This window comes from Lynx canadensis, chromosome B1, assembly GCF_007474595.2.
Source record: "Lynx canadensis isolate LIC74 chromosome B1, mLynCan4.pri.v2, whole genome shotgun sequence".
In the NCBI taxonomy this organism is placed as follows: domain Eukaryota; kingdom Metazoa; phylum Chordata; class Mammalia; order Carnivora; family Felidae; genus Lynx; species Lynx canadensis.
The window spans coordinates 72020747-72047188 of record NC_044306.2 but is presented as its reverse complement, the minus strand read 5'-3'; the positions used below and the strand labels follow the sequence as shown (position 1 = coordinate 72047188).

The window sequence follows — 26442 nt, the reverse complement described above, 5'->3', positions numbered from 1 at the left end:
ATTTTTTTAATGTTTATTTTTGAGAGAGAGACAAGAGGATGAGTGGGGAGGGGCGGAGAGAGGGAGACACAGAACCCACAGCGGGCTCCACGCTCTGAGCCGTCAGCACAGAGCCTGATATGGGGCTCAAACTCATGAACTGCAAGATCATGACCTGAGCCGAAGTCAGACGACCAACCAACTGAGCCACCCAGGCACCCCGGAACAAGAGTTACTTCTTAAAGGAAAGCTTCTCTCACCTCCAAAGCTGGTTTTTCTTCATAGTACATACCAGGGTTTTTGATCATGTATTTCTACTATTGGTTAATGTTCGTTTTGTCTTAGTAGATTCTAGCCTTTGTAAAAATTTCCTAGGGAAGAGCCTGGTAGATTGTTGTCCTTTTCTTCTTCTCTCTCTCTCTCTTTCCCCCTGTGTATGTGTGTACGTGTATGTATATATATGTATATTTATAATCCTTCACATTTTTAATTTCTAAAGAGTAGAACACATACACATTCACAGACTTTTTTTCTGTAACCAGTATTTATTATGTCAGAATTTATGTAACCAGAATTTATTATGTCACTATTTTTTATGTCACCATTTAACACAATATAAGCTCTGCTGAAATGGACTTTTTTTTTTACATATCAGCAAAGGCAGAAGATAGAGCAGTATATTATAGCATCTCCTTTTGGAAGAGTCAGAGTTCTTTTATGTCATTTCCCTGTGTACATGGATATAATGAAAGAATTAAAAACACTGCTGTTGGGTTACCAGTTTCATATACCAGAAAACAGTTACTGGATTGGATTCAGGACAAGATTGAATCCTTTCGCAAGTGTCTAAAAGTCGGGTAGATGTGGCGCTGTTTAAAGTCAGTGCTATAAACTGTAGATAAATGTTTGTAATGCCAAAATTAAATGTAAAAACCAGATGAGAATGCTCATCAGGTCGTTCAGTTGTGAATGTAACAGCTCATATATATTGCATACTTACCATTGGTTCCTCAGTCACAGTCCTAAGTGCTTTATACTCATTGTTTCCCCTAATCCTTACAGCCACTGTAGACAATAGATTTGTTCATTGTCCTGATTTTATAAACAAGGGAAATAAATGAGTCTTCAAGACTTTAAAACGCTGTCTCAAATCCCTCAGCTGTTAATCATCAGAGCAGGGACGTGAATGCAGGTAGGCTTCCAAGAATCACATTACGTGCTTTTCCCTAAAGAGAAGGACCTATGACCTTCTTTCCAAAGGAAGCCAGTTTAGCATCGTCATTGGCAAGATGCATGTGTATTAGTACTACTCATTTTTTGTTTTGTTTTCCTGGACTTTTCAAGCACTTTCACAGGTGATTTAAGCTATGACTTTCTTAAAGGTGGTTTTATTCACCAATTCGCACATCTATTGCAGAAAGTCAGAGCCTCAGAAATTTTGAGCAACCTATTTATCTTAAAAGAGCTGTGACTCTGCTTACAAGGTGAGTTAATGTTGAAGGGCACACAGAGGGATCTAAGTGAATTCCTGTGTCTGATGAAGCTACTGAAAAGGGTTCATGTGAGACGTTTGTGGATGTGTCTTCAGAATTCAGGCAGTTACTAATGAGACTCTCATTAGACTCTCATGGCAACTTGTACAAAGGAAAAAAGTTGCAATTATATATTAAGAATGATGTCACTTTGCCGCCATCTGTGTCACTCTTGACTACATTTACTGTTACTGTTTACAGTACTCGGATGAGCAAACACCTTGACTTCAGGAGGAACCTTTACTAACTGCAAGAGACTCCAAGCAGAGAGCTGTCACTGCATTTAAAGGGTCTGTCTCTCCCTGCGGTAGCTGCCTCAAACCAGTTTCTCTGGAGATTCAGACTTAGTGGGAATCAACTATTGAAAATTGAGAGGTCATTAATACTTCACAGCCACTCAGAAAAAAACAATGTGAATTTTTAACTGTTTAGATATTATATATAGTTATCTGTGTGTTATAGTGGGAGATTTCAATTTTAGTAATGGTTGGACACCATTCAGCATTTATGATGTCCTTACAGTGCACTAAAATAGACCACCTTGGGGTTCATTGTCAAGACAACATCTACGGTCTGTCTTTTAATTAAGCATGTTCTGTCATGATGGTTTTTAAAGGTTCAGTACCCCTTTAAACTGCCACTGGTCAGTTTGCTTGTATCATGTATGCTGGCCTTTTCCTTCTGAGACCAGACCCGATTTTGAGGCTTTATTTTCAAAATGCCTGTATTCAGGGTCTACCATCACAGAATACCCGTTTCCATACCTCTCTGGGAAACTTCTTTACCTGAAAGCCAGGTCCCTCTGGCATACTAAACTTATCTGAAAAGTGTCTAACAGCAGGAATTCGGTGACCAAATACGGATTCAGGTTTTGTATGTTCCCATTTTACAGTTAAGGAATATCTCCTCAACTCTGCTGTCAGAGCAGAGCCCGCTCGGATCCTCTGTCTCCCTCTCTCTCTGCCCCTCCCCTGCTCGCACATGCTGTCTCTCTGCCCCTCCCCTGCTCGCACATGCTCTCTCTCTCTCTCAAAAATAAATAAACATTTTTTTTTTTAAAGGAATATCTCTTTAAGTATGGAGCTATGAAAAATGCTGCCTGGATATTTCTGACAAATTGTGCGCCTACTCTTTAAAAATTAAATAGTAGTTTGAAAACAAACTGGTTACTTTTGCCAGTAATGTTTGATTGTTTGATTTTTAGTACGCAGTTTAGTAACATGAGAGGGAAATGTGTTTAATTACTCCATTCACCTCTTTTATTTTATTTATTGAAAAAAATATTTTTTTTAACGTTTATTTATTTTTGAGACAGAGAGAGACAGAGCATGAACAGGGGAGGGGCAGAGAGAGAGGGAGACACAGAATCTGAAACAGGCTCCAGGCCCTGAGCGGTCAGCACAGAGCCCGACGCGGGGCTCAAACTCACGGACCGCGAGATCGTGACCTGAGCCGAAGTCGGACGCTCAACCGACCAAGCCACCTAGGCGCCCCTCACCTCTTTTAAAACATGTACAAATTTATTGAGCACAATGGTCTATTCCAGGCACGTGGGTTAAGCCCCAGTGATTAAAAAAGCAAAAGGTGAAAACCAAAACCACAAAACCACAAAACACCATAATAAAAATACCTACTATTCTTTTGGGGAAAGGCAATTAGTGTAAATAAATGATCAATTTAAATTCCAACAAATAGCCATTTTTAAAATTAAGTGGGAAATTACTACTGGGAAAATTTTTCATGTACACCTACTTAATTTTTAAATAATTATTGTGGCTACAGATACATAGAATATGATGATTTCTCATTTCATCTCCAGGTGAGAAGAGATAGGACTTATTTGTTTTCAGCTATTTGAATTAAGAAAACTTACCATCTAGGGGTGCCTGGGTGGCTCAGTCGGTTAAGCCCACAACTTTGGCTCAGGTCATGATCTCACGGTTTGTGGGTTCAAGACCCGCGTCAGGCTCTGTGCTGACAGATCAGAGCCTGGAGCCTGCTTCAAATTCCTTCTCTACATCTCTCTCTGCTCCTGCCCTGCTTGAAGTCTGCCTCTCTCTCAAAAATAAATAAACATTTAAAAATTTTACAAAAAATAAAAAAAGAAAGAAAACTTACCATCGAATCAACAACAAATTAAGTGTACCTTTAGTTTGACTCTTTTGATGCTAAATCAAAATTCCCAACATTTGGTTGTCATTTCTTTCCTTCTCTTCTTCCACCTGCCATTTTGTCTCCCTCCTTCAGCCCTCCTCCCTCATCATCTTCAACAACTAGACCTCTGTTAGCTGGGTGTATTGTGCATTAAGTCGGTGGGAAACACTATTCTAAGCTCAGTACATAGGTTAACTTTGCCAACCAACACAACTCCATGTAAGTACTGCTGTTCCTCTGTTTCCCAGATGAAGAAACCAAAACCCCAGAGGTGAACTTGGCCCAGGTTAGTGCAATTGCATGTGGGAGTAGCTTAGCTGGTGCTTTTGCACACCATGTGAGAAAACGCCGTGACTTACCATACAGATGGAACCAAATGGGCTTCTCTCTATCTAGGTTTACTTGTTAACCAAAGAAAATACCTTTTTTTTTTTTTTTAACTTCATCAAACCTCATTTAAGCCATTTAAAAAATGAGCCTCTAACTATGTCTTACTATCAGCTGACTTCTTTTATTGAGTAATACACTACTAAGTAGAAAAATTTAATGCTTAATCCAAACACAGTTCTTGCGTATACAAGTAAAGATAACACGAATGCCTGCAAGGTATACTATTTGGAAATAGGGGAAGACTATATTCTTTTGGGGTCATCCAAGCAATATTTAAAATAATAGGAAGCAGGAGGATGTAATAATACAAACTAGGATATATGATGATAATAGTTCTGTTGGTTGCCATTTGATAGATGAGCACTACCGAATAAATTTTAATTCAATTTACTTCTGGTTTTATATGATAGTTGCTGTGATCTAAAAGTTATTGGGAAAAAAATACTTAATTTTTGAGAAAATTTTAAATTATGTTTCCCGGAAAAGCCTGTGTTTTTTTCACATGTAAACTAAATATAATTTTTCAACTAAATATAATTTAAATAACAGAGAACTACATAATTGCTTTGTGTATGCAGCAGTTTAAACAAAATTAAGGCTCAGAAAATATATTCTGAAAGATAAGTGAGTCTTGAAAATTTGTTTAGTGTCCTTGGCTGAATTTGGATAATGTAGGCACAAAAGAAACTCTATCCAGAAAATAAACCTTAAATATTGTTAAATGTCATATCTATATACTTGATGCATCCTTTACTTTTGCTTTTATGAAAAAAGCTAAAAACTTATGGAGATTTATGAGGTGAGGTCATATTACTTGAATTGTATAAATCGTTTATGTAATCTGAATATCCTCTTACTTCCCAGCTTTTCTCATGTTTGCTGGTTACCCTCTGTGGTTGTAGGTAGCTAGTGAAAAAACATCTCCAAAACCAAGGAGATAAGGTCAGAAGGAAGCCCATTGAAGCTTCCTTCAAAAAAATAGTGGCAGAAATATCTTGAAGATGTTTCTGAGATATATTATTGTCACATCTCTGCATCTTCTGGAGGCTAAATCATTTGACGGGTATGAAGTCTGAACAAATATAAATTTGTCCAGAAGTTAGAAGAAAAATAGTATTGAGAATGGAGACACACTGAGCAAGCATTTCTAGTAGCTTCAGTGACCCTATTGCCTGAAATTAATTCCTTTGCATATTATTCCTTTTGCACTGTAAATTCTCCTGCTCAGTCTAATGTATTAAACCATTTTGCACTAAAGTGTCTGTGATATCCCCAATTCACTTTTCCCCTAAAGAAGGAAAAAAATGAAGAATGAGCTCCAGAAAGAAGGAAAATGGGTCCGGAAAGATTAGGTCATGGAGATCAATTTTACCTGCTAAAATTTTGCTTGCAAATTAACTTCTCCAAGGAAACTCCTCATAATCACTATATTTAACAGTGCATCCTTCCTCTTCTTCCTACATCCTTACTCTTATCCTTTTATCCTAATCTACTTTCTTTTGTAGCATTTATCACCGCATGATAGATAATAAAATTTGAGGATATGTTTATTGCTCATTGTTTCTGCCAGTTAAAATGTAAGCTCTGTGAGGGCAGGGATCTTTATTTCCTTCACTGATGTATCAAAAGTACCTAAGAAAATGCCTGGGGAGTAATAGGTGCTCAAATATTTGTGGCAAAATACCTCCTCCTGGGGCTGGGGGTGGGGAGAGTAATTAAAGGGCCACCCAAAATCCCAAAAGATTTCTAAAATAAATGTAAATAAGGAATTCTAAGTATTTTAAATAATTAATTAGAATTTAGTGTAACATTTTTCAAAGAAGATGATGATTTCCTTCCAGGTACTACTGTTTAATTTATAGTTCAGCCTCCCTCCAGGGAGCATGTGGGTCTGATCACTTCAGGAAGTAAAACTTAAAAGATAAGGGAGCTTGTTTTATTAAAACAAGAGAAAGGAAAGAAGGAATGCATTGACTCATGGTTAGGGGATTTCTAGGGAAATGGCCATTCTTCTATTTTATGAAGAGGGATTGAGTATACTGCTTATACTTCATTCATTTAACTCTTGTTATAGATTGGTGAGTGTTTCCGAGAAAGTGAGTTTATTACAGAAATTTATGTCATTTGATTTACCCCATTGGAAGAGGGCACAGTGAAAACATAAATTAATTTATATTTTATTATATTATATTTAATTAAAACATATCTATATTTTATTAGAATGCCCTAAGTTAGAGGCTTCAAAATTCTTTTTTTAAACATTTTTTTTTTTTTAGATTTTTTAATGTTTATTTTTGAGAGAGAGACAGAGTGCCAGCTGGGGAGGGGCAGAGAGAGAGAGGGAGACACAGAAACCAAAGCAGAAGTAGGCTCCAGACTCTGAGCTGTCAGCACAGAGACCAAAGCGGGGCTCGAACTCACGGGACTGCAAGATCATGACCTGAGCCGAAGTGGGACGCTTAACCGACTGAGCCACCCAGGCACCTCTACATTTTTATTTTTTTTTGAGAGACAGAGAGAGACAGAGCAGCAGTGGGGAAGGGGCAGAGAGAGACACACAGAATCGGAAGCAGGCTCCAGGCTCCAGGCTCCAGGCTCCGAGCTGTTAGCACAGAGCCCAGTGTGGGGCGGGAACCCATGAACCGTGAGATCATGACCTGAGCCGGTAGGATGCTCAACCAACTGAGCCACCCAGTCACCTCAGAGGCTTCAGAATTCTAATCTGTTGAGCAATGCTATTTTGTAATAAAATGTCAGTGGCAAAATGAGAAAAATTAGGTTATCCGTATCCTTCAAATCAGCAATTCCGTTTCTAGGAATGTATTCTATTTTTACATAGAAATATAATCAATTAGCTACAAAGGTATGCATCAAAACATTGTTTATACTTGCAAAAAATAGAAGCAATCTAAATACATACTAAAACTTCAGTGTGCCTACACATGCAATTTTATGCAAAGTATAGAAATATATTTTTTGACATGAAGAGATATCCATCAAATACTAAGTCTAAAAAGGAGATTTTAAAGCAGTTTAATCTGGTCCGTGTTATACATACAAGTGTATTGAAACATGAACAACTCTAATATAATGTTAGCAGTAGTTCTCTCGGAATAATGAAGGATTTTTAAAAAGTTTTTCCTTTCCTTATTTTATATTTTTACACAATTAAAAATTATAATGTGCAAGACACATAATAGCATTTATCAAAAGGTAAGTCAGTGTTGGTACATTATATCTTCATAATTTGGGGATATTTCACTGACTTCTGGTATTAAAAACACTTACGGTTTGGAACATGTGTTTCTTTTATTTAATAGCTGTGCATGTTCAATAAAAGGAAGATTTCCACATCTTATGTACAGCTGTGTAATTTTTTGAATATGTAGATACAAGAAGCCCTATTGTCATTAATTATATATATATATAATATGTATGTATAATAATGTGTGTATATATGTATGTGTGTATATATATAATAATGTGTATATATATATGTGTGTATGTATATATATATAATATTATAATGTGTGTGTATATGTATACACACAGACTCCTCAACAACTTAGAACATACTTCTGCATACTGTCTCTCTTACAGTGTAGGTGTTGGGTTATATTATTGCTCTTGTTTTTAAAAAGTGAGGGTTTAATACTCATGTGCTTTGTGTGATTTGTCCACGTTTATTCAGCTGGTGAATTCCAGGCTCTGAAAGTCAGATTTTCATACCTACCGAAATCAGGCTCTCTTGTTTCGTTTTGTCTTTTACATGCACTGTTATGCATAACTGCAAGGAAACAGGTAGTATACTATGAAGAACACAGGGTACTTTTTAAGAATAGCTACATCCCACCTGGACCTAAGACATGCCACCATTTGGAGCTTTTCCCCTGAGCAGACACTGGTATTCCAACCATGAACAGCAGCTGTGATACAGATTACAGCAGCTTCCAGAGAGAGAGAGAAGGCACCGTGGCCTGCCTTGGCAGCATTTCAAAAGGAGCTATTTGAGCTACAGTGTTTCACGTTCCCCTGATGACAGTGGCTAGTTGGTCTTGCATTCTTCTGGCAGCACACAGGGATTTAGAGGAATTGGATCGGGAGTCAGATTGATACCCAAGCTCCACGTATTTTTGTGAATTTAGCATTGGAAAAGATATCTGCAAACTTGTCAGCTCTCTTCTACAGCTGGCAATGTTGTGAATAATAGATTTCTCCTTTGGACATGTGTTTGAGAAAATAATCCAAATCCTATCAAAATAAATGTATTTATATATGACAACTATTAAAAATGAATGAATACTCTATATATTTTGAGCTACTGCATGTAATAAGCTAAGGATCTGTTAGCAGATTTTATCAGTCCACTTGGCACCTCAGACGTGTTTAAAACGTAACTCTTGATCTTACCTCCCCTCACCCACACCCCTCCAGTCTGCCTCCAACGGCCTGGCCTTTCCCAGTTTCCTGTTGGTGACAACACCCTTCCAGTTTCTCAGGCTACAACCTCGGTGTCATCTGTGTGCCCTGCCCTTCTCTCACACCCTGGATCCAATCCATCCGTAGATCATGCAGGATTTGCCTGCAGAATATATTCATCTCGACCACTTCCTCTATTCACTGCTTCCACTCTGAATCAAGTTACCAGCCTTTCTCGCCTGGGTTTTGACAGTTGCCTCCTAGCTGGTCTCCTCACTTTGTCCTAGACCCTTCTGGTCTGGTCTCAATGCAGCAGCACGATTAAGTCCTTTAACCTACGTCAGTTTGTCTCACTGCTCGTATCACAAGGGCCAGAATTATCCATCTCTTTCAAGTAAATGTCCACCCGGCCTCCTTGTTACCACTCTGACTCATTCTCTTACAGCTACTCTGCCCCCCACCTCTGTTCCAGGCACTCTGGGCTCTGCTGGTCCTCAGACACCCAGACTGCTCCTGCCTAGCCCACCCCACCTTGCTCGTGGCTCAGTCCCAAAGCTTCTTCAGACTCCGCTCAATTGCCTCTCAGTGAGGCTTCCTGGCTTTTGTACTCAAGCTCCCTCCCCCTCTACCTGTCTTTATTTTTCTTCACACTACTTGCCATTATATGTTACGTACTAGTTTTATTCCTGTCTGTCTCCCCTCCTAGAATGCATATGTTGCAAGAGGTCCTGTATTTTTGTTTGACTTGCTAAAGGTTCTATCCCTAATCCCTGGAACAATGCCTGGTACATATAGGGACTCAACAAATATTTGCCAACCATTTGTTAAACCAAAACTTATTTCTTGATTCTGTTTACTATCAGGTGTTGCATTGGGCATTACTATATACATGTAAGTCTTGCTAAAATATGCTTAAATGTATCATTTTAATTTGAGGAGGGGAATGTGAAATAATCCCTTCTTGAGCACTAGACTTTTAGGCAAATGACATTGATTTCAACAAACTTGCCAAAAATATCCTAGTTCAGGTATAAAACCATGGTTTATGCAATCATTGTAACTGTGGTAGCTACTCTTTTATTTCAACATTTTTCCCGTCTCTTGTTTTTGTTTTCCAGAAAAGAGGCACAGTTAGATGAAGAAGGACAGTTTCTTGTCAGAATAATATATGATGATTCTAAAACTTACGATTTGGTTGCTGCTGCAAGCAAAGTCCTCAGTAAGTTGGATGTGACGTTCCTTCTTTGTCTAAGTTACACGTAGAAGCCCAGAGGAATACACGAACCAACATCCCATTGTATAGTTATGCAGGTTGTACACTGCACAATGGTGGAGGGAAGGCCCAGGCTACACTGAGTCCTAGTTTTCCTTTACAAGCTCTTTGGAGAATGGAGAAGCTCTCTGCACCCCCTCACAGAAAGCCATCTGTTGGGGGAGGAAAAACATTATTATACTTAATGTAATAATAACTTTAGTTTTGGTGTCAACAACATAGTAATTACAAAAGGGTAGTATGCGGAAACTGTCCTCAAATCTCTCTTGCGATCATGGATTCTGTTAACTATTGGTAAAAGAAACAAGAAACTGAGGTCTATGTCAGGGAAAGCTCATACAAAGTAGACAAAATTTAAAAAGAGCTTCACGGAAGAAAAAAAGTTGTTCTCAAAGTTATTGACACAGTGCTTAATTTACAGCCAGGCTACAGTTTGGGTAGAATAAAAAGATGCTTTTTAGCTTTGCCAACTGTGAGTAGAAGAGCAAATGTCTATTGCAGAATACAAGAATTACAAAGAAAGTACAGTAAATTGTTAACAATAAAAATATTCAGCCCCATTAGTAATCAAAACTGAAAAAAATCTGAAATAAGTTTTTCATACAAATTTGGCAAGTTTTAAAAAATTAAATGTTTAGTGTAGTCAAAAGTAGAGATAAAGGGGAAATTGCACACATTTTTCATCTGATGGTAAATTAACACATTGTAGAGAATAATTTTGCATCATTGGTCAAAGTCTCTTAAATAAATCTACAAACCCTTTGGGAATTTTTCATAATTATTTTGTTTATTTGCATTAAGATTTATGTATGTTTTCACTTCAGGATTACTTGTATTAACAAAATTGGAAAAGTCTACGTTTTCCATAAGAGTAGATTGATTAAATAAATTGTTGTGTTCCTGTGTTAATGAGATAGCAATTAAAATTGATGTTATAGAAAAAAAATTGAAGATTTTAGGAAATATTAATAATTGAGCATTAAGAAAGAAGAGAATATTGGGGGACACTATATGCAACCAACTTATTAAGTATGTGTATTTACCTGAAGAAAACCATTTTTCACCACAGTATTAAGTCATGTGCATTCTTGATGATCTTCCTTCTGTACTTTGCAGAAAAAATAAGTTAATACATTAAATATCTGTTTTAAAAAGCTAGAAATTAATTTAGTAGTTTCTCGTGAAAGCTGAGAAACTGATTATTTTACATATAAGTACAAATTGACACTGCTTACATGTCAATGTGTTGTCTTCAAAGATTTCATTGTATTGTTCAGGCCATTATTTTCTCTTGTAATCTATGTCTACTTGCACAAAAATTGAGGATGTTTTGACTTTACATTACGCACCTATTTTCATTCTTCCCACTAACAATATTCTAGCTATAATATATTTTATTGTTGTTCTCTCAAATCTATAAAATAGATCTCAATGCTGGAGAAATCCTCCAAATGTTTGGGAAGATGTTTTTTGTCTTTTGTCAAGAATCTGGTTATGATACAATCTTGCGTGTCCTGGGATCTAATGTCAGAGAATTTCTACAGGTAAGCGATTTGAGGTCCTGTAGTTAAAAGTTCTGAGTTAGGGATTCTTAAGCAGAGGCTTTAGAATACTTTTGCTCAGCCAACTAGATGAGAGTTGTCTTCCTACCAAAATGGAATCATAGTGACTTTTTCTAATTCATATAAAATTATGGTTATTGGGTAGTCTTGAATACATTTTAGCATTTTTGTTTCATATTTGTTCTTTAACTTTTGATTGCTGATCTTGAATATTCAAGTTGTAAATTAATGATCTCTGAAAATCTCAACATGGTCTGTTGTGATCTGTTTCACTGCCTCCTTTTTAATGGTTTGTATGTACTGGTAATTGTGGTTTTATGTTTTAATTTTTTTTTTTTTAACATTTATTTATTTTTGAGACAGGAAGAGACAGCTCATGAATGGGGGAGGGTCAGAGAGAGGGAGACACAGAATCTGAAACAGGCTCCAGGCTCTGAGCTGTCAGCACAGAGCCCGACGCGGGGCTCGAACTCACGGACCGTGAGATCATGACCTGAGCCGAAGTTGGCCGCTCAACCGACTGAGCCACCCAGGCGCCCCTGGTTTTATGTTTTAAATGTATATAATGTGGTCTTATTTTCTCTTTTAAGGCATTCCTAGTTTGTATAGCATAATTAAATAGTACATCAGTATCTGTGAAGTTCGACCTGGGCTCAATGTTGAGGAGACAGCACCGTGACTTTCAGGAGCTTTCAAAACAAGTGTGAGAAGCATTGCTCCCAGTTACATATTAATTAGCCTACTGTAGAAAGGAAAGTAGGAACGCTCTTCCAAAGTTGGTTTCAGGTGAAATGAAAGAACTAATGTCCCCAGAGGCCTTTGTCTTCTATTCTTGTTTAAATTACCTTAAAATTTTTTACCAGTAAATTACACATTAGATGAGAGACTATTTTTGGATTGACCGCCCTATTTTAAGCACAGGAATTTGTAAGACCCTCTTCTTGAAATGTGTTAAGGTTGAAAATTATGTGGTTGTTTGTAAAGGATATTTCTACACCAGCTGCTGAAGGCAGCCAGATCTTGCTGGAAAATGATGTCAGTGCAATACTAGCTGAACCAAAGCCCAGTTTTGAGGGAATGTAAACTACTTTCAATCCAGCTGCATTATTGATTTAACAGCCAAAATAAGAACTTTCGTGTTTAATCAAAATGTCTGCTGTTTACATAGTGACATTTTTCTTACAAACTTAAAACAGCATTAAATCAAGATGGAAACTGGTTTGCAATCCCCTGCCATGGATTTACAGAACTACTGGTGTCAAAAAAAAAAAAAACAAAAAAAAAAACCTGCCACTTCCAAATGAAGTTGCTGCCAGGAGATTTTTAAATTAAACTTTAAAAGGCTGTATGTAAATGAGTTATTTTAAATGGATTAAAGTTTGATATTTAAAGTTTATTGGGATTTTGGATTTTTGAATACATAATTCCATTTTTTAATACTTTTGTTGCCTTTTGGCACCTTACTAGCAAAGTTTCAATTTGTGATTCCTCTGTCTTACTTTTAACTTTTGTTCTCAGTGGCCACATCTGCATAAGGAAACAACTCTCCAAAGGATCTTAACAATTTTTTTTTTAACCTTTATTCATTGACCTTTTGCTAAATTTGTAATGGCCCAGGAAGGGAGCAAGCAGCCTATTGGTGCGTTTCTCCAGGTTCTAGAACTGCACCATCCAATAGGATAGCCGCTAGCCACATGTGCCTAATATGCATTTGAAGTTTTTTTTTAATGTTCATTTTTGAGAGAGACACACACACAGGTGTGAGCTGGGGAGAGGCAGACAGAGAAGGAGACACAGAATCAGAAGCAGGCTCCAGGCTATGAGCTGTCAGCGCAGAGCCCAAGGCAGGGCTCAAACCCATGAACAGTGATACCATGACCTCAACCCATGAACCATGAGGTCATGACCTGAGTCAAAGTCAGACGCTTAACCCACTGGGCCATCCAGGCGCCCCTACTACTATATTTGAAATGTGATGTGCTATGTGCAGAATACACAGGAGATTTCAAAGGCAAAAAGAATTACTAAAAGAACACAAAATAGCTGATAAATATTTCATATAAATTACATGTTAGAATGATAATATTTTGGATATATAAAGTTATATAAAATATATCACGGACATTAATTTTGCCTGTTTCTTTTTTCTTTTTTAAACATGAAGACTAGAAAATTGAACACTACACGTGTGACTAGTATTTGTGGCTTGCTTTAGTGGCTATAATTGCCTTTTGTTTCCACTGGACAGTATTATTTCAAAGAAGCCTAGGTCCCTTTTCCTCAAATCAGTAGGCAGCTTTAGTTAACATGTCTTTAAATTGCACATGATTTTGTCTCCCAATGTGTGAAAATGAAGAAACTAGAGAGTTAGAATATTGTGAAGGTTTCACCAATATTATATATTTTTTATCTAATTCTTTTTTTTCCTCTTTTTCAAATTGCATATCTTAACAGCAAATTGAATGTACTAAAATACTCCTTTTCTTAAAAGTAGGTATTTATCTTATGATTAGCCTATTTCTATAGAAATTTTAAATGAATATTTTTATTCTGTGTAAGTGATTATAAAATAAAGCAACTGATTTCAATAATTTTTTTAAGATCCTATGAAATAAAGCCACTGATTTTCATAAATTGTCTTCAGATCTTCATTCACATATAAAAAATTTACATTTTTTGTTACATAAATCAACAAAACATTAGTTTTTGTAGACTTTAATCCTTCACCAAAGAGAAAGATAAACTGGGTCTCATTTTAAAGAGAGTTTAGGGGCACCTGGGTGGCTCATTTGGTTGAGTGTCCGAATCTTGCTTTTGGCTTGGGTCATGATTTCACAGTTCATGGGATCGAGCTCCATATCAGGCTGATAGCAAGGGGCCTGCTTGGGATTCTCTCTCTTGCTTGCATGTTTTCTGTCTCTCAAAATAATAAATAAACATTAAAAAATAAATGGAGTTTAAAAACTCTTCTGTCTTTTTCACCCCCTGATTTTAATCAGTAATCAAATCCTTAGAGTCTGTTTCTTACATACTGTATTTTGAGAATTCTACCACTTTTTTTCATTTCCTCTACCCTTCCGTGGGAGCTATCATTCTCTAGAGATTGGATGGTTACCCGGCCTCCCTTCAAGACTCTTCCAATCTCTTTTCCACTCTACTGGTTTTTCTGAAATGCAAATATATCTCATTATATTATTTTCTTGCTTAAACCCTTCAATGCTTTTCAGTTACTCACTGGAAAATGTAGAAAGTACTTAAAGCAATTCAAACTACTTACATCCCCTATCCATCCTTCCTCTTCCTCTCCCCCAGCCTAGCCAAACAGAATTTCCTTTAGAATCTTTGTTTTTATCTTTCTGTCTCTATCCTCTGAGTTTTTGCACCTGCTCTTCCCTTTGTCTGGAGCACTGTTACTGATACTTTTCATCTAAATAAATCCTGTTTATCTTGCTGGTCAAACTACTTGTCCAGGAAGACACCACTCCTCTCTCCAATCTCTGGCCTCAGGGCAATTGCTGTTTCTCATGTTTTCATGTTTCTCAGACTGTGTTATCATTTCCTGTTTGTTGGGCTGGAATGTAAACTTCATGGAGCCAGAGACCATGTATAATCTCTTAATGATGGTATCTCCACAGATACAGTTTGTATCTGGGAAAGAATAAATACCATTTTTGAAGATTGAAGAATGAAGGTTTGCTTGTTTCCACAAAAATAGGAAGCGAATGCAATAAGAGCTCAAGATTAATTCTTGTATTAAAGATAAAAAAAACTCATTTTGAGGAGACTCTATAATTTTATTTAGAGATGAATTATAGTTTGAAATGTCCATCACATGTGGACAGGGCAAATTAGTGTTTGTTAATTAACGTACAAGTTACATTATTTATATCTATGGTAACTTATAAAATGATCGTCCTAATATCTCCATTTGGAATTCCCAGGCAACAGTATAATAGCTACTGGAATTACAACATGGGAAATCATTTGGCCATGCCTTAGGCTGGGCAGCCCTGACCATTCATCATGGTTCTAAAGAGGATGTCCTTGGAAGTTGTCTGTCCTCAGCCTCTCAATTGTACACATTATTAAGAATTTAACATATATTCTATTTTTGCTTTTCCTGAAATAATTTTCAAAAGTTTTGAGTACCAGGAACAGCATATAATAAGCAATCAATAGTCTTTGTTTTTGTTTTTGTTTGGTTATTGTCAAGCTGGCTAACATACAGTGTATACAGTGTGCTCTTGGCTTCGGGATTAGATTCCCGTGATTCATCGCTTACATACAACACTTAGTGCTCATCCCAACAAGTGCCCTCCTCAATGTCCATCACCCATTTTCCCCTCTCCCCCACCCCCCATCAACCCTCAGTTTGTTCTCTGTATTTAAGAGTAATAGAGAGTCTTTGAATGTTAGAATTAGTTAATTCTGAATTTTGTGTGTGTGTGTGTGTGTGTGTGTGTGTGTGTGTACTTGGCTCAAGCTATTTTATTCGGATAATTCTTCTTCTCCTTTATAGAAATATTATATTTAAGAACACACTGAATAGATATTATCTGTCTTTTAGTTCCAGAAAAATGTTTCTCATGTAAATTTTATCATTTCCTTTGATTAGTCAATTGAAACAATTTAATGATTTAAATTTAACAATTTCAACAGTTTAAATAACGAACAGATCTTATTTAAAAGGCTTTGCTACTAATATCAAATTTGTGACCCTGCTTATCTTTTGTGCCTCCAAATTAAATTTTAAAACTTTTACACCATGCTTATTTTTCAACGTTTTTTTTTGTTTGTTTGTTTTGTTTTTTTTTTATTTTTGGGACAGAGAGAGACAGAGCATGAACGGGGGAAGGGCAGAGAGAGAGGGAGACACAGAATCGGAAACAGGCTCCAGGCTCCGAGCCATCAGCCCAGAGCCTGACGCGGGGCTCGAAATCACGGACCGCGAGATCGTGACCTGGCTGAAGTCGGACGCTTAACCGACTGCGCCACCCAGGCGCCCCACACCATGCTTATTTTTAATCTACCTCAAGACTTAACAAAAAACATCTAAAACTACTAAATGGCTAAGTATAGGGAATATTTATTTATTTATGTTTTTCATTTATTTTTAAATGATTATTTCTTTTTTGAGAGAGAGAGAGAGAGAGAGGAGAGAGAACACCAGTGTGTAAGGTGGGGGGTGGGGGAGCAGAGGAGAGAGGGAGTGAGAGAATCCCAAGCAGGCACCTTGCTGTCAGTGCAGAGCCCCACAGGAGGCTTGAAGCGCGGTTCAATCCTACAACTGTGAAACCATGACCTGAACCAAAATCAAGAGTTAGAAGCTTAACCAACTGAGCCACCCAGATTCCCCAACTGAGGAAACATTTTCAGAAGAAACTTTTTAGAAACATTACACTTCTAAACATTACATAGTTTGGAATTGTTTTTCTTTAAATCTCCTGTGAAACCATCGATTTGTGGACTAGTGATAAAAGTAGATAAACTTTGGAATGTATTATTATCCTTTAGGTGATTTAGTAAATGGAAAGAAACATGATTTATCAAAAAGAGATGAACGAAAACAGGAAGACATTTTTAATTTTGAATTGTATACATGTTATTTGAATATGTTGTCCTAAAAATAAGACCTTATATCAGCAAGTTTTTCTTCTATTCTGCCATTTTCTTATTCTTAAATTAAGAATAAAACATGTAGTTTCATGCTGCTACTGTAGTAAATTTCTATTTGAAGCCTCTACTGTATTGATTAAAATACCACCGGAAATATGTAGGATTTGAAAGCTTCATTAAAAAAAAAAAAAAGAAAAAAGAAAAAAATAGCTAGTAAGGAATGTCCAGTTTGACAGCATTTCCACTCAATTTATGCTCATCTTACTTCCAGTGTCCTGTTTGCATTATTGTAGATCGTATTTTTCCAAAAATCACTGCATTAATATCTATGTCACATGCTCCTGTGCAATATGATTTTGTCACTCCCATCAAGAGGTGGAATTTGCCTTACCTTGAATCTGGGTTGGCTTTAGTGATTATTTGACCAATAGAACATGGCAGTATTTTGATACTTCCTAAGCTTGTTCATAAGAAGTCTTTAAGTTTGCACCTGAGTGTCTTGGAATAGTTGCTCTTAGGATGCTCCCTCCAGGACCCCAGCAGCATGAAATGAGAAGCCCAAGCTACATGGAGAGGTCACGTGTAGGTTGTCAGCAGCGCGAGCTGAACTTCCAGCGAAGGGCCAACAACCACTGTCAGTCTTTTGAGTGATCTATCCTGGGAAAACAGCCTGGTAGAGTATTATGATGACACCATCGCCAGCTTCATCTGACTCCAACCCAAGGACTTCCTGAGTCCAGAAAATTGGCAGAACCGTGAGAGATATATTATTGTTTCAAGCCAATCAGTTTGGGGTGCTTTGACATGCAGGAATGCATAATTGGGACAGCACTCTGCATATTGTTTGCCTCTTTATTTTTTATGTCTACATAAAAAAAATTACTTTTTATTTTCATTACTACATATATGTACACTTATATACATATTAATGGATGAGATAAGAGCTTTGAATAGGCCATGTTTGATAAGGATAATATATAGATAGCCTTGGGGAATGAAACCCAAGTCAATCTATAGCACGGCTACCAATTCATTCTCAGTGGTGTTACATTATGATTACATACATTATATATTCTTTACCTCCCTAATAAGTTTACAGAGGTAAAATGAAATTGCAATGAGCATGGAAAGCTGCCAGGGTTGATTATTGAAAAATTAATAAGTTAATAAGTGAGCAATTTGCCGTCTTAGAGGTTAGCCACGATTGAAATTGTGAGCTTGCTTAAATAGGCATCGGAATCTCAGTTGAATATCAAACACATATTCTGTTATTGTCTTCTGGAAACACCGGTTCCTTCCCTAATTTTGGTATGCTGGCAGTTTCACTCATTCATTCAGTTCATATATGTGAATGTTCCTCTACAAGCACCTCTGTTCAGGCTGCGATGGGATTTTCCTCAAATTCATGTTGGCTCAAGGTTTTGGCTTTTAAAGCACAACGCTGTGCTTTGGCCAGCCCACCAGGAGCAATCTGGGATTGATGACAGATCTAAAATTCTTCAATGTTTGTGCAAAATGCTATTTTGGGAAATCTGAGGATTTTCCTGAACAGCTGTGAAATTCTAATACTTCCCTAAATTATTTACAATATTTCTTAGACAAAAATGCACCATTCATTTTATTTTTAACTTTTGAATTTCAAAAGGAGCTTTTTCTCAACATCTAAAATGCCAATTTCTTTAAACTATAATTTTAAAATTGACAAGTAAGGGAAGATGAGTATTTTAGAATTGTAAGATATTTTTTCTCTTTGAGTAATTGGTATATTTCTTCACAAAATAACCAGCATTTTTTTTTTAAACATGAATTTAAAAGCAGTAGAATAAGTGAACAATTTAGGCAGGTAATTTTATGACTATTTGTCTTTTTTTCTTTAATTGAAATATTTCTCTTGAGAGGATGGTAGTGATAATTATATGTAGTTTTAAAAATATTACCAGTGAAATAATTTTAGTGACTCTGATAACAATTAAAAAAAAATTTTTAATGTTTATTTTTGAGAGACAGAGAGAGGTTGGAGGAGGAGTAGAGTGAGGGAGACCGAGGACCTGAAGCAGGCTTTGCATTGACAGCAGAGAGCCTGACACGGGGCTTGAACCCACAAACTGTGAGATCATGACCTGAACCGAAGTCAGGCGTTTAACCGACTGAGCCACCCAGGCACCCCTAATTTCTTTTTAAATAGACCCTTACGTTATTTCTTTTTAAAAAGATTCTGTGTCTTTCCAGTTGGAAGGCTACATCGCAGGAAGTAGCACCAAGAGGCAGGAAGAATATCATTAAAAGTGTTAACTTTTTACTTGTTCTGATCTCATGCTGTTCACACCCCAACCTTGGTTCTTCCCATTATACGGGGTTGAGTTTTCCACTTTATTCAGAGCCTGCTTGTTTGAATTTTTTTATGTTCAAATTCTAAAATGACTTATTCCTTATCAAACTCGACAAAATTTGTTGCAAATTGCAGGCTGTTTGTAACAAATGGTGTTGGTCGTGTTTCTCAGAAGTGTAAGAAGCAAAATCAATGGAGATACTTTATCTCATTTTCCTTCCTTAAAAGAAGAGAGGTTTGAAATGACTGCTTTTTAAGATTTCTTCCCATTCTACACTTCAGTAATGTTCTCAAATAACACAGGCAACTCCCTTTTCCCCCTTCTCTAGGAAGAGGCTACTTGGAGACTGAAAAATCTCTCTTAAAACTTTCAAGGAAAGGACTTACTCCACCCACTTATGTGGATCATTTAGAGATTTTTCATTAGATGCCAAGGAAGGCGGGAAATGAGGTAGTTAATTCCTGGAAACTTTGTCTCTGTAATTATGTATGAAGTTATTTTTACTGTGCATATTATAGAGACAACTTGCATTTATTTTGAACCATTCCAAGATCTTTGAAAATATGGAACTTCAAAGTATTTCTCAAAGGAATAATAAATACTCATTTGTTTCCTAAATCTGTGGATTGTAGTGAATCCAGAACTCCAGCACAGTTTTCCAGGATGAGAGCACTAATTTTTCTTCTGTAAATAATAAATGCTAGGTGACATGATGGATTGGACTTATGGATAGCAGAATTCCTGAGTAGAAAAAGTATATTCATTTTGCTTGTAGAAAAAGCAGTAAAATGATATCAGAACATTAGGAAGTGAATTCAGAAAACCTGACCAACCTTTTTGGCCTCTTGAGGGAAAATAGATGAATGGACAAGCTCCCTATCCCTTTTTTGTTTTCTAACATTGTAAAGCTAAGAAGAACGAAGTCAAAGCATATTTGAGGTTTGCTTTATTGTTTCCTGGGAATCCACTGTGCTGAAATATGTGTATCTATATATATTTTTTATGTCTCTTTTATGTATATACTTCTTTGTAATTGGTCATTCAGGTCTTTTTTTGTAATCCTACTCCCATGGGTACATTTAGAAATAAAATAGGATACCAGTTTTAATATGAAACTCTTGTTCTCTAGAATACATTGCTACAGCCATGTGGATGAATAATTAGCTTTATATAGATAATATTAGACAAAGTGGGCATGGTTTTCCCTTGGCTTTTTTGAGAATGTTTTTTGTGGCCTTTGAGGTTGCTGCAAATAAGTACAATCTAACTACAAATAAGGCACATTTTTAGCAATATAAATATACTCAAATGAAATCAATTTAATTTTTAAACATGAATTCTATTTCTAATATAACAGGCTGTGGTCGTCACTTTAATTTTGAGAGAATAAACCCAAGTAAGGAAAGCTGTAACTAAAGAAATCTCAAGAGTATTTTTTATGTTAGATACAATCTAAAGAAAATCAATATTACATTAAGTGGTGTTAAATTTTTTATGCTCCGGGAAAGCACTTTACTTGTCCATTTAATTAATAACAAATTCAATAAAACAGCAAATCTCTGGAGAGCTGGTTACCACAAAAACTTCAAAGATGAACATTCTGACTTGATGTGTTTTAGTGTCCCTCTTGCTTTGGAGTGACAAATTTAAACACGATTTTATTACCAATTCTAATACCTTAGTATTATAAGTATTTTTATTTAAATTAGAATGGGTCCACATTAAAAAAAATTAACATTTATTTATTTTTGAGAGAGAAAAATAGAGAGAGACAGGGTGTGAGCAGGGGAGGGGCAGAGAGAGAGGGAGACACAGAATCTGAAGCAGGCTCTAGGCTCCGGGCTGTCAGCACAGAGCCCAGTGGGGGGCATGAATTCATGAACCGTGATCATGACCTGAGACAAAGTCAGAAGCTTAAACGACTGAGCTACCCACCCAGGCACCTGAAAATGGGCCCACATTTAAGGTGCAGTGCCTGTCTTTCTGTGACTCATGGGAAAGCGGTCTTGGGCTATCTTGGCTGATCTCTGACCTTCGTTAGCATCAATGGTGCTGCTTAACAGTAATGGTGCCAGTTGTTACTGCCTCATGTCATCTGTTTAGCTGCATATAGAAATGTGCTAATGGCACAATATGACACAAGATGAAAATAGGTGAGTATGGAAATGATATTGGCCTTGCTTTATGATATATTTAAACATTTTGTAGAGGACAGTTTGAAAAAAATTAAGATACATATTTTCAAGTTCTTGTTGGACTCCACTTTTTTTCTTTGAAATCAGCCATAGCATCGTACGTTAGGGCTGATTACGTTAGGATGTTTCCTATAAACACAGCAAATAGCTCAATTTTTACTTTGAGAGAAATGGAAATAAGTATCAAGCTTTTTCGGGTGATTTTTCTTCTCACCAGATTTTCTGTCACATTTTTTGCAACACCAATAGTAGTAGAAGGGATCTTTATGTCAGACAGTCTTTGTGCCTTCCCTTTTCGGGAAGAATTTTCATGAGGAAAACTATAGGAAGAACCTCGTACTACTCAACCAAATAAAACGGTTTTAGGCCTTCAGCGGCTTGTCGTTTACATGAACTGTTCAATACTCAGGGTTTGCCATATTCATTTCCTTTTATATGGCAATAGCAACCTCTAGAGGCAAACAGGACGAACTGAAATTTTTGTCAAGAGCTGGCCTGAGTTGATTATAACCGGTGTAATTTTTAGAAAGAAAACAAAAATCACTTGGCATGAAGACAGTTAAAAAATAAACCAGATTCACCCAATCAAGAAGACTGTTGAAACATTTATCTGAATCAGAATGTCAATCTTTCACGACCTAGTTGAGGGCTTTTCTTCAAAAAGAGTGTAAGTCTGAGTTATTGGCTCTCATATATATGCGTCAAAAGCCACTGTGTACATTTCTTTTATGATATGAGCCATGAACTGCTTAAAGTCAAGATTTATGTCACGAAGATTTGTATCTTAACCTCTACCCTGCCACCAGCCTGTACCACATACGGTTCATAATATATAATGCACATGAAATAACTTTATAGAATGGATGAATCATTGAAAGGAGAGGAGAGAAAATTAAACCACAGTGCCATTGGTGCCTTGGTGGAATATTTCTCAAATTTGGGTACCCGTCGAGCTACCTTGTATTCACCTCCTAATATCTTACTAGATACTTTTGTTTCCCTAATTGACTTCTTTGAGACATTTGGAACTGGAACTATAGTTCAATTTTGGCCTATCTCCAGCACCTTTTTGATGCATTCTTTTATGCTCATGGCATTCTGAAACTATTTTATTTTACCCATTTGTTTTTAGTGATAATCATCAGTTATTGATGGATTAGTATTTGCTTGGTGTATTAGTTTTTATTGCTATCGTAACAAATTACCACAGATATAAATGTCTAAAACAACACAAATTTATTATACTATATTTTTAGAGGTCAAGGTCCATTAAAGTTTCACTAGACTCTAATGAAGGTGCCAGCAAGGCTACTTCCCTTTATGTAGTCTCTAGGGGATAATTGTTTCCTTTCTCATTTAGGTGTTGACAATTCAGTTCCATGCTGTTATGGGGCTGAGGGCAATGTCATGTTTTAAATCAAAGTCTAACTTCTAAAGCTACCTTGTTCTTAATTCTTTTACCATGCTATGTTGTGGGTATCCTACCATATATGTGTAACACACACACACACACACACACACACACACACACATTATCAACTGTTATTTGAAAAACCATGTTGGACTAAGGAAAACGTATTGTTTGCACCATTTCTCCTGGTGATGTTTATGCAAACAAGTTTTGTGTATTAGTGAGTAATGCATGCATGCTAGTTTGGCATGGTCTATTAATGGCAAAGCTGCAAGAACAGAAAATACTTACTGCTAAATTTATTTGTTTTAGTTTTCCAAGATTCAGGTCCAAAAGATAATCATTTCACAGGTCAGCTATGAAGCTGTATCTTGATTGGAGGCTACTAATGAATATGAAGAAGTTCTGCCACTTTAATTTAGAAAATGTTAATTCTAAAATATTACTTCACAAAGTAGTATGCTTATATTTTCATATGCTTATCACTCTGATATAGTTTTTTGAATGAATGATTTTTAGGTTTGTAATGTAAACAGAGGGTAACATGGGGTCACTTTTGGCATCCGTATTGTTTATCATAACATGCATATACAACTTCCCCAAACTCCTATAAATACGTATATCTTTGCTTTAGCCCATTCTTTTTGCATCCCACTTGTTTATTTATCCTTTTTTAAAATGTATTAACTGATAATAGTCTCAGATGTTTTTATTAATTCTACTACTTTAGCCTTAAGTTCTCTCCACGTGTGGTTCTTGCCTTGTAGTTGTCTCCATGCACAAGGGAAGGCTGTGTTATATGAATGTTTATTCAGTCAATCCACCAACTAACGTCAGATTTGAGCCTTGTTTCCTTATCTTGCTTTCTCAAAGTCAGCTGCCATTGTGGAAGCATCATTTATTCACCTCACTTCCTCTTTATTACAGAATCTTGATGCTCTGCATGACCACCTCGCTACTATCTACCCAGGTATGCGTGCGCCTTCCTTTAGGTGCACTGATGCAGAAAAGGGCAAAGGACTCATTCTGCACTACTACTCAGAGAGAGAAGGACTTCAGGATATTGTCATCGGAATCATCAAAACAGTAGCTCAACAAATACATGGCACTGAAATAGACATGAAGGTAATGGTCAGTAATGGAGGCTCTTCTGAACACATCTGACATACAGAATATTAAACATGACACTGTGAATTTACCTGTAGCTGTCACTTCTAGTGGACCTCACCAGAGGCATATTTATGAGCCATAACAGTGCTACACCAGCAATATTCTATATTTGGCCTTGGAAATCATTATACAGGATATTTTTTCCCTATGGCAGCAGAAATCTCTCTCCAATTATACATTGCTTAAGGCAATGTGAAACCTAGCTTGCATTTCCTGTATGCATCAGCTGGGTAGCAGAAGGAAAAGTGACTGGTCAAGCTGCAGCCTTCAGAATACAGAAAACCCAAAATATGGATAGTCAAATTCTAAGATATATAAGATATACATATATAATATTAGATATTGTTTTACTGATCATTGTCTCTTTGTAGATTTTTTTTTTTATCTGTTCCTGAAATAATAGTTGGGATCTTTCATTTTGTGATCTAAAAATTTTGTTCTTTTAGAAAAAATTGGATTACTTGGTGAAAGAAGTCAGGTCTTAATATTTAAAAAATTTGTTGCTATTGATAATACGTGCTCTAAGTTTTGAGTGAAAATATCAGGGTAGTGCTACATCAGCTGTGTAATAAAGAAAACCATTGTTGGGGCGCCTGGGTGGCGCAGTCGGTTAAGCGTCTGACTTCAGCCAGGTCACGATCTCGCGGTCCGTGAGTTCGAGCCCCGCGTCAGGCTCTGGGCTGATGGCTCAGAGCCTGGAGCCTGTTTCCGATTCTGTGTCTCCCTCTCTCTCTGCCCCTCCCCCGTTCATGCTCTGTCTCTCTCTGTCCCAAAAATAAATAAATAAACGTTGAAAAAAAAAAAAAAAAAAAGAAAACCATTGTTTTTCTCTCTTTTTGACCCTGCAATCTCTCCCAGTCACCTGCTCTGTGTGTGCCCAGAATGTTTAGCCTTACGAGCCATTTTTTAGTTGCTCAAAGTTCGAGAGAATTAGGGAGAGAGATATCCTATTTCAACTTTTTTTCTTTATGGCTATTTCTTAGATGCCAGAGTTATGTTCTAGCACATACAGGAAGCCCAAACTTTAAGTACAATATTATACAAAATAAAAATTGTCATCTTTAAATTGTTTATATTGGAAAAGTGTCCCATATATTTAATCTAGTAATGCCATGTTAGATTCGGTGGTTTTCTTTCTTTCAAGAGTTGATGTCAATTCTTGGTGTGACACTTGTGGGTGAGTCCCAGGTGCATCCTTAGTTTTTCTACAACTAGAAAGTAGGACTCTGTGTAACTTGACATTATCAAATCCAGAGACATTTAAAAAATTAAAACCGTGGGTAGAGAATCAACATGTATCCATGGCTAGGAATCTCACTGGAATTTAGCCAAAATATTCTATGCCTTTCATTTCTTATTTTTGATCCTGACCCCAAACTAATGCTACACTTATGCCTAGTGAGCCTTTGTCAGGGGCTTTTAGCATACTGTGTCTACTCTTGTGTTTGGTTTTTATTTAGGCAGGTTGAGCAAAAGACAAGTACGTAGAAACTTCAGGAAAAAAACACAAATCAGGGCGCACTTGGAGATTGCAGTTGCTATGGTTATCAGTGTACTTGGCATGGGAGATTGGCAGCCGTGAGCACACTCTATATAAAATTCAAGATTTTACTTAGTTGCATGGTTTCCTTTATACAATATTTTGTTGCCTTGTGACCTTCATGTATTTAAGTGCTCCCACACAGACCTTCTGGAATATTTTCAGTTTTAGTTATATTTGGTATATTTAATTTTTGTCAAAGACACCTTTAATTTCCTGAAGTATTCTTATGTTGAATCCGTAAGCTTAACGAGTCCAGGGTTACCAGATAATTTAACTACTTAAGGAATATTATACCGTGTCAAGAAGTGATATGCCAACAAGAGCTTAAAAATATGACCAGAAAGCAGTTCATTTAGGGGCACCTGGGTGGCTTAGTTGGTTAAGTGTCTGACTTTGGTTCAGGTCATGATCTAGTGGTTCGTGAGTTCGAGCCCCACGTAGGACTCCGTGCTGACAGCTCAGAGCCTGGAGCCTGCTTCGGATTATGTGTCTCTGTCTCTCTCTGCCCGTCCCCTGCTCGCTCTCTCTCTCTCTCTCTCTCTCTCAAAAATAAATAAACATTAAAAACATTTTTTTTGAAAAAAGCAGTTCATTTTGACAATTTAATGAAAGCAAAGGAACAAGATTGAGGAATTAATTAGTAAATTTAGGTTGCATATAATTCAGTTCCTTTAGCTAAAATGGAACCAGAGCAGACCATCAAAACTGGGCTTGATTTTGAAGACTGACTCTTATTTTGTTCATGAAACTTTAGAGAAAACAACCTTAGTGAAGCAGACTGTTTAAATCATCGATAAAAATACTAATATTTAGCCAGTGTAGTAGGTGAGTGTGACTCCCGGGAGTAATATCCTAATTTCATTATGAA

General features: G+C 36.7%; 1 protein-coding gene across 5 annotated transcripts in view; it reads left to right on the top strand.

Annotated features, from left to right (window-relative positions):
* Positions 1–26442, top strand: part of GUCY1B1 (guanylate cyclase 1 soluble subunit beta 1) — a 47892-nt gene that overhangs the window by 7743 nt on the left and 13707 nt on the right. For 4 of the 5 annotated variants that reach the window (XM_030312858.2, XM_030312860.1, XM_030312862.1 and 1 more), the window contains 3 exons: positions 9593–9693; positions 11173–11291; positions 23789–23986. In XM_030312858.2, the coding sequence (XP_030168718.1) occupies positions 9593–9693; positions 11173–11291; positions 23789–23986 (418 nt within the window). The remainder of the gene's footprint in view (positions 1–9592; positions 9694–11172; positions 11292–23788; positions 23987–26442) is intronic. The other variant, XM_030312859.1, reaches the window with a different exon arrangement.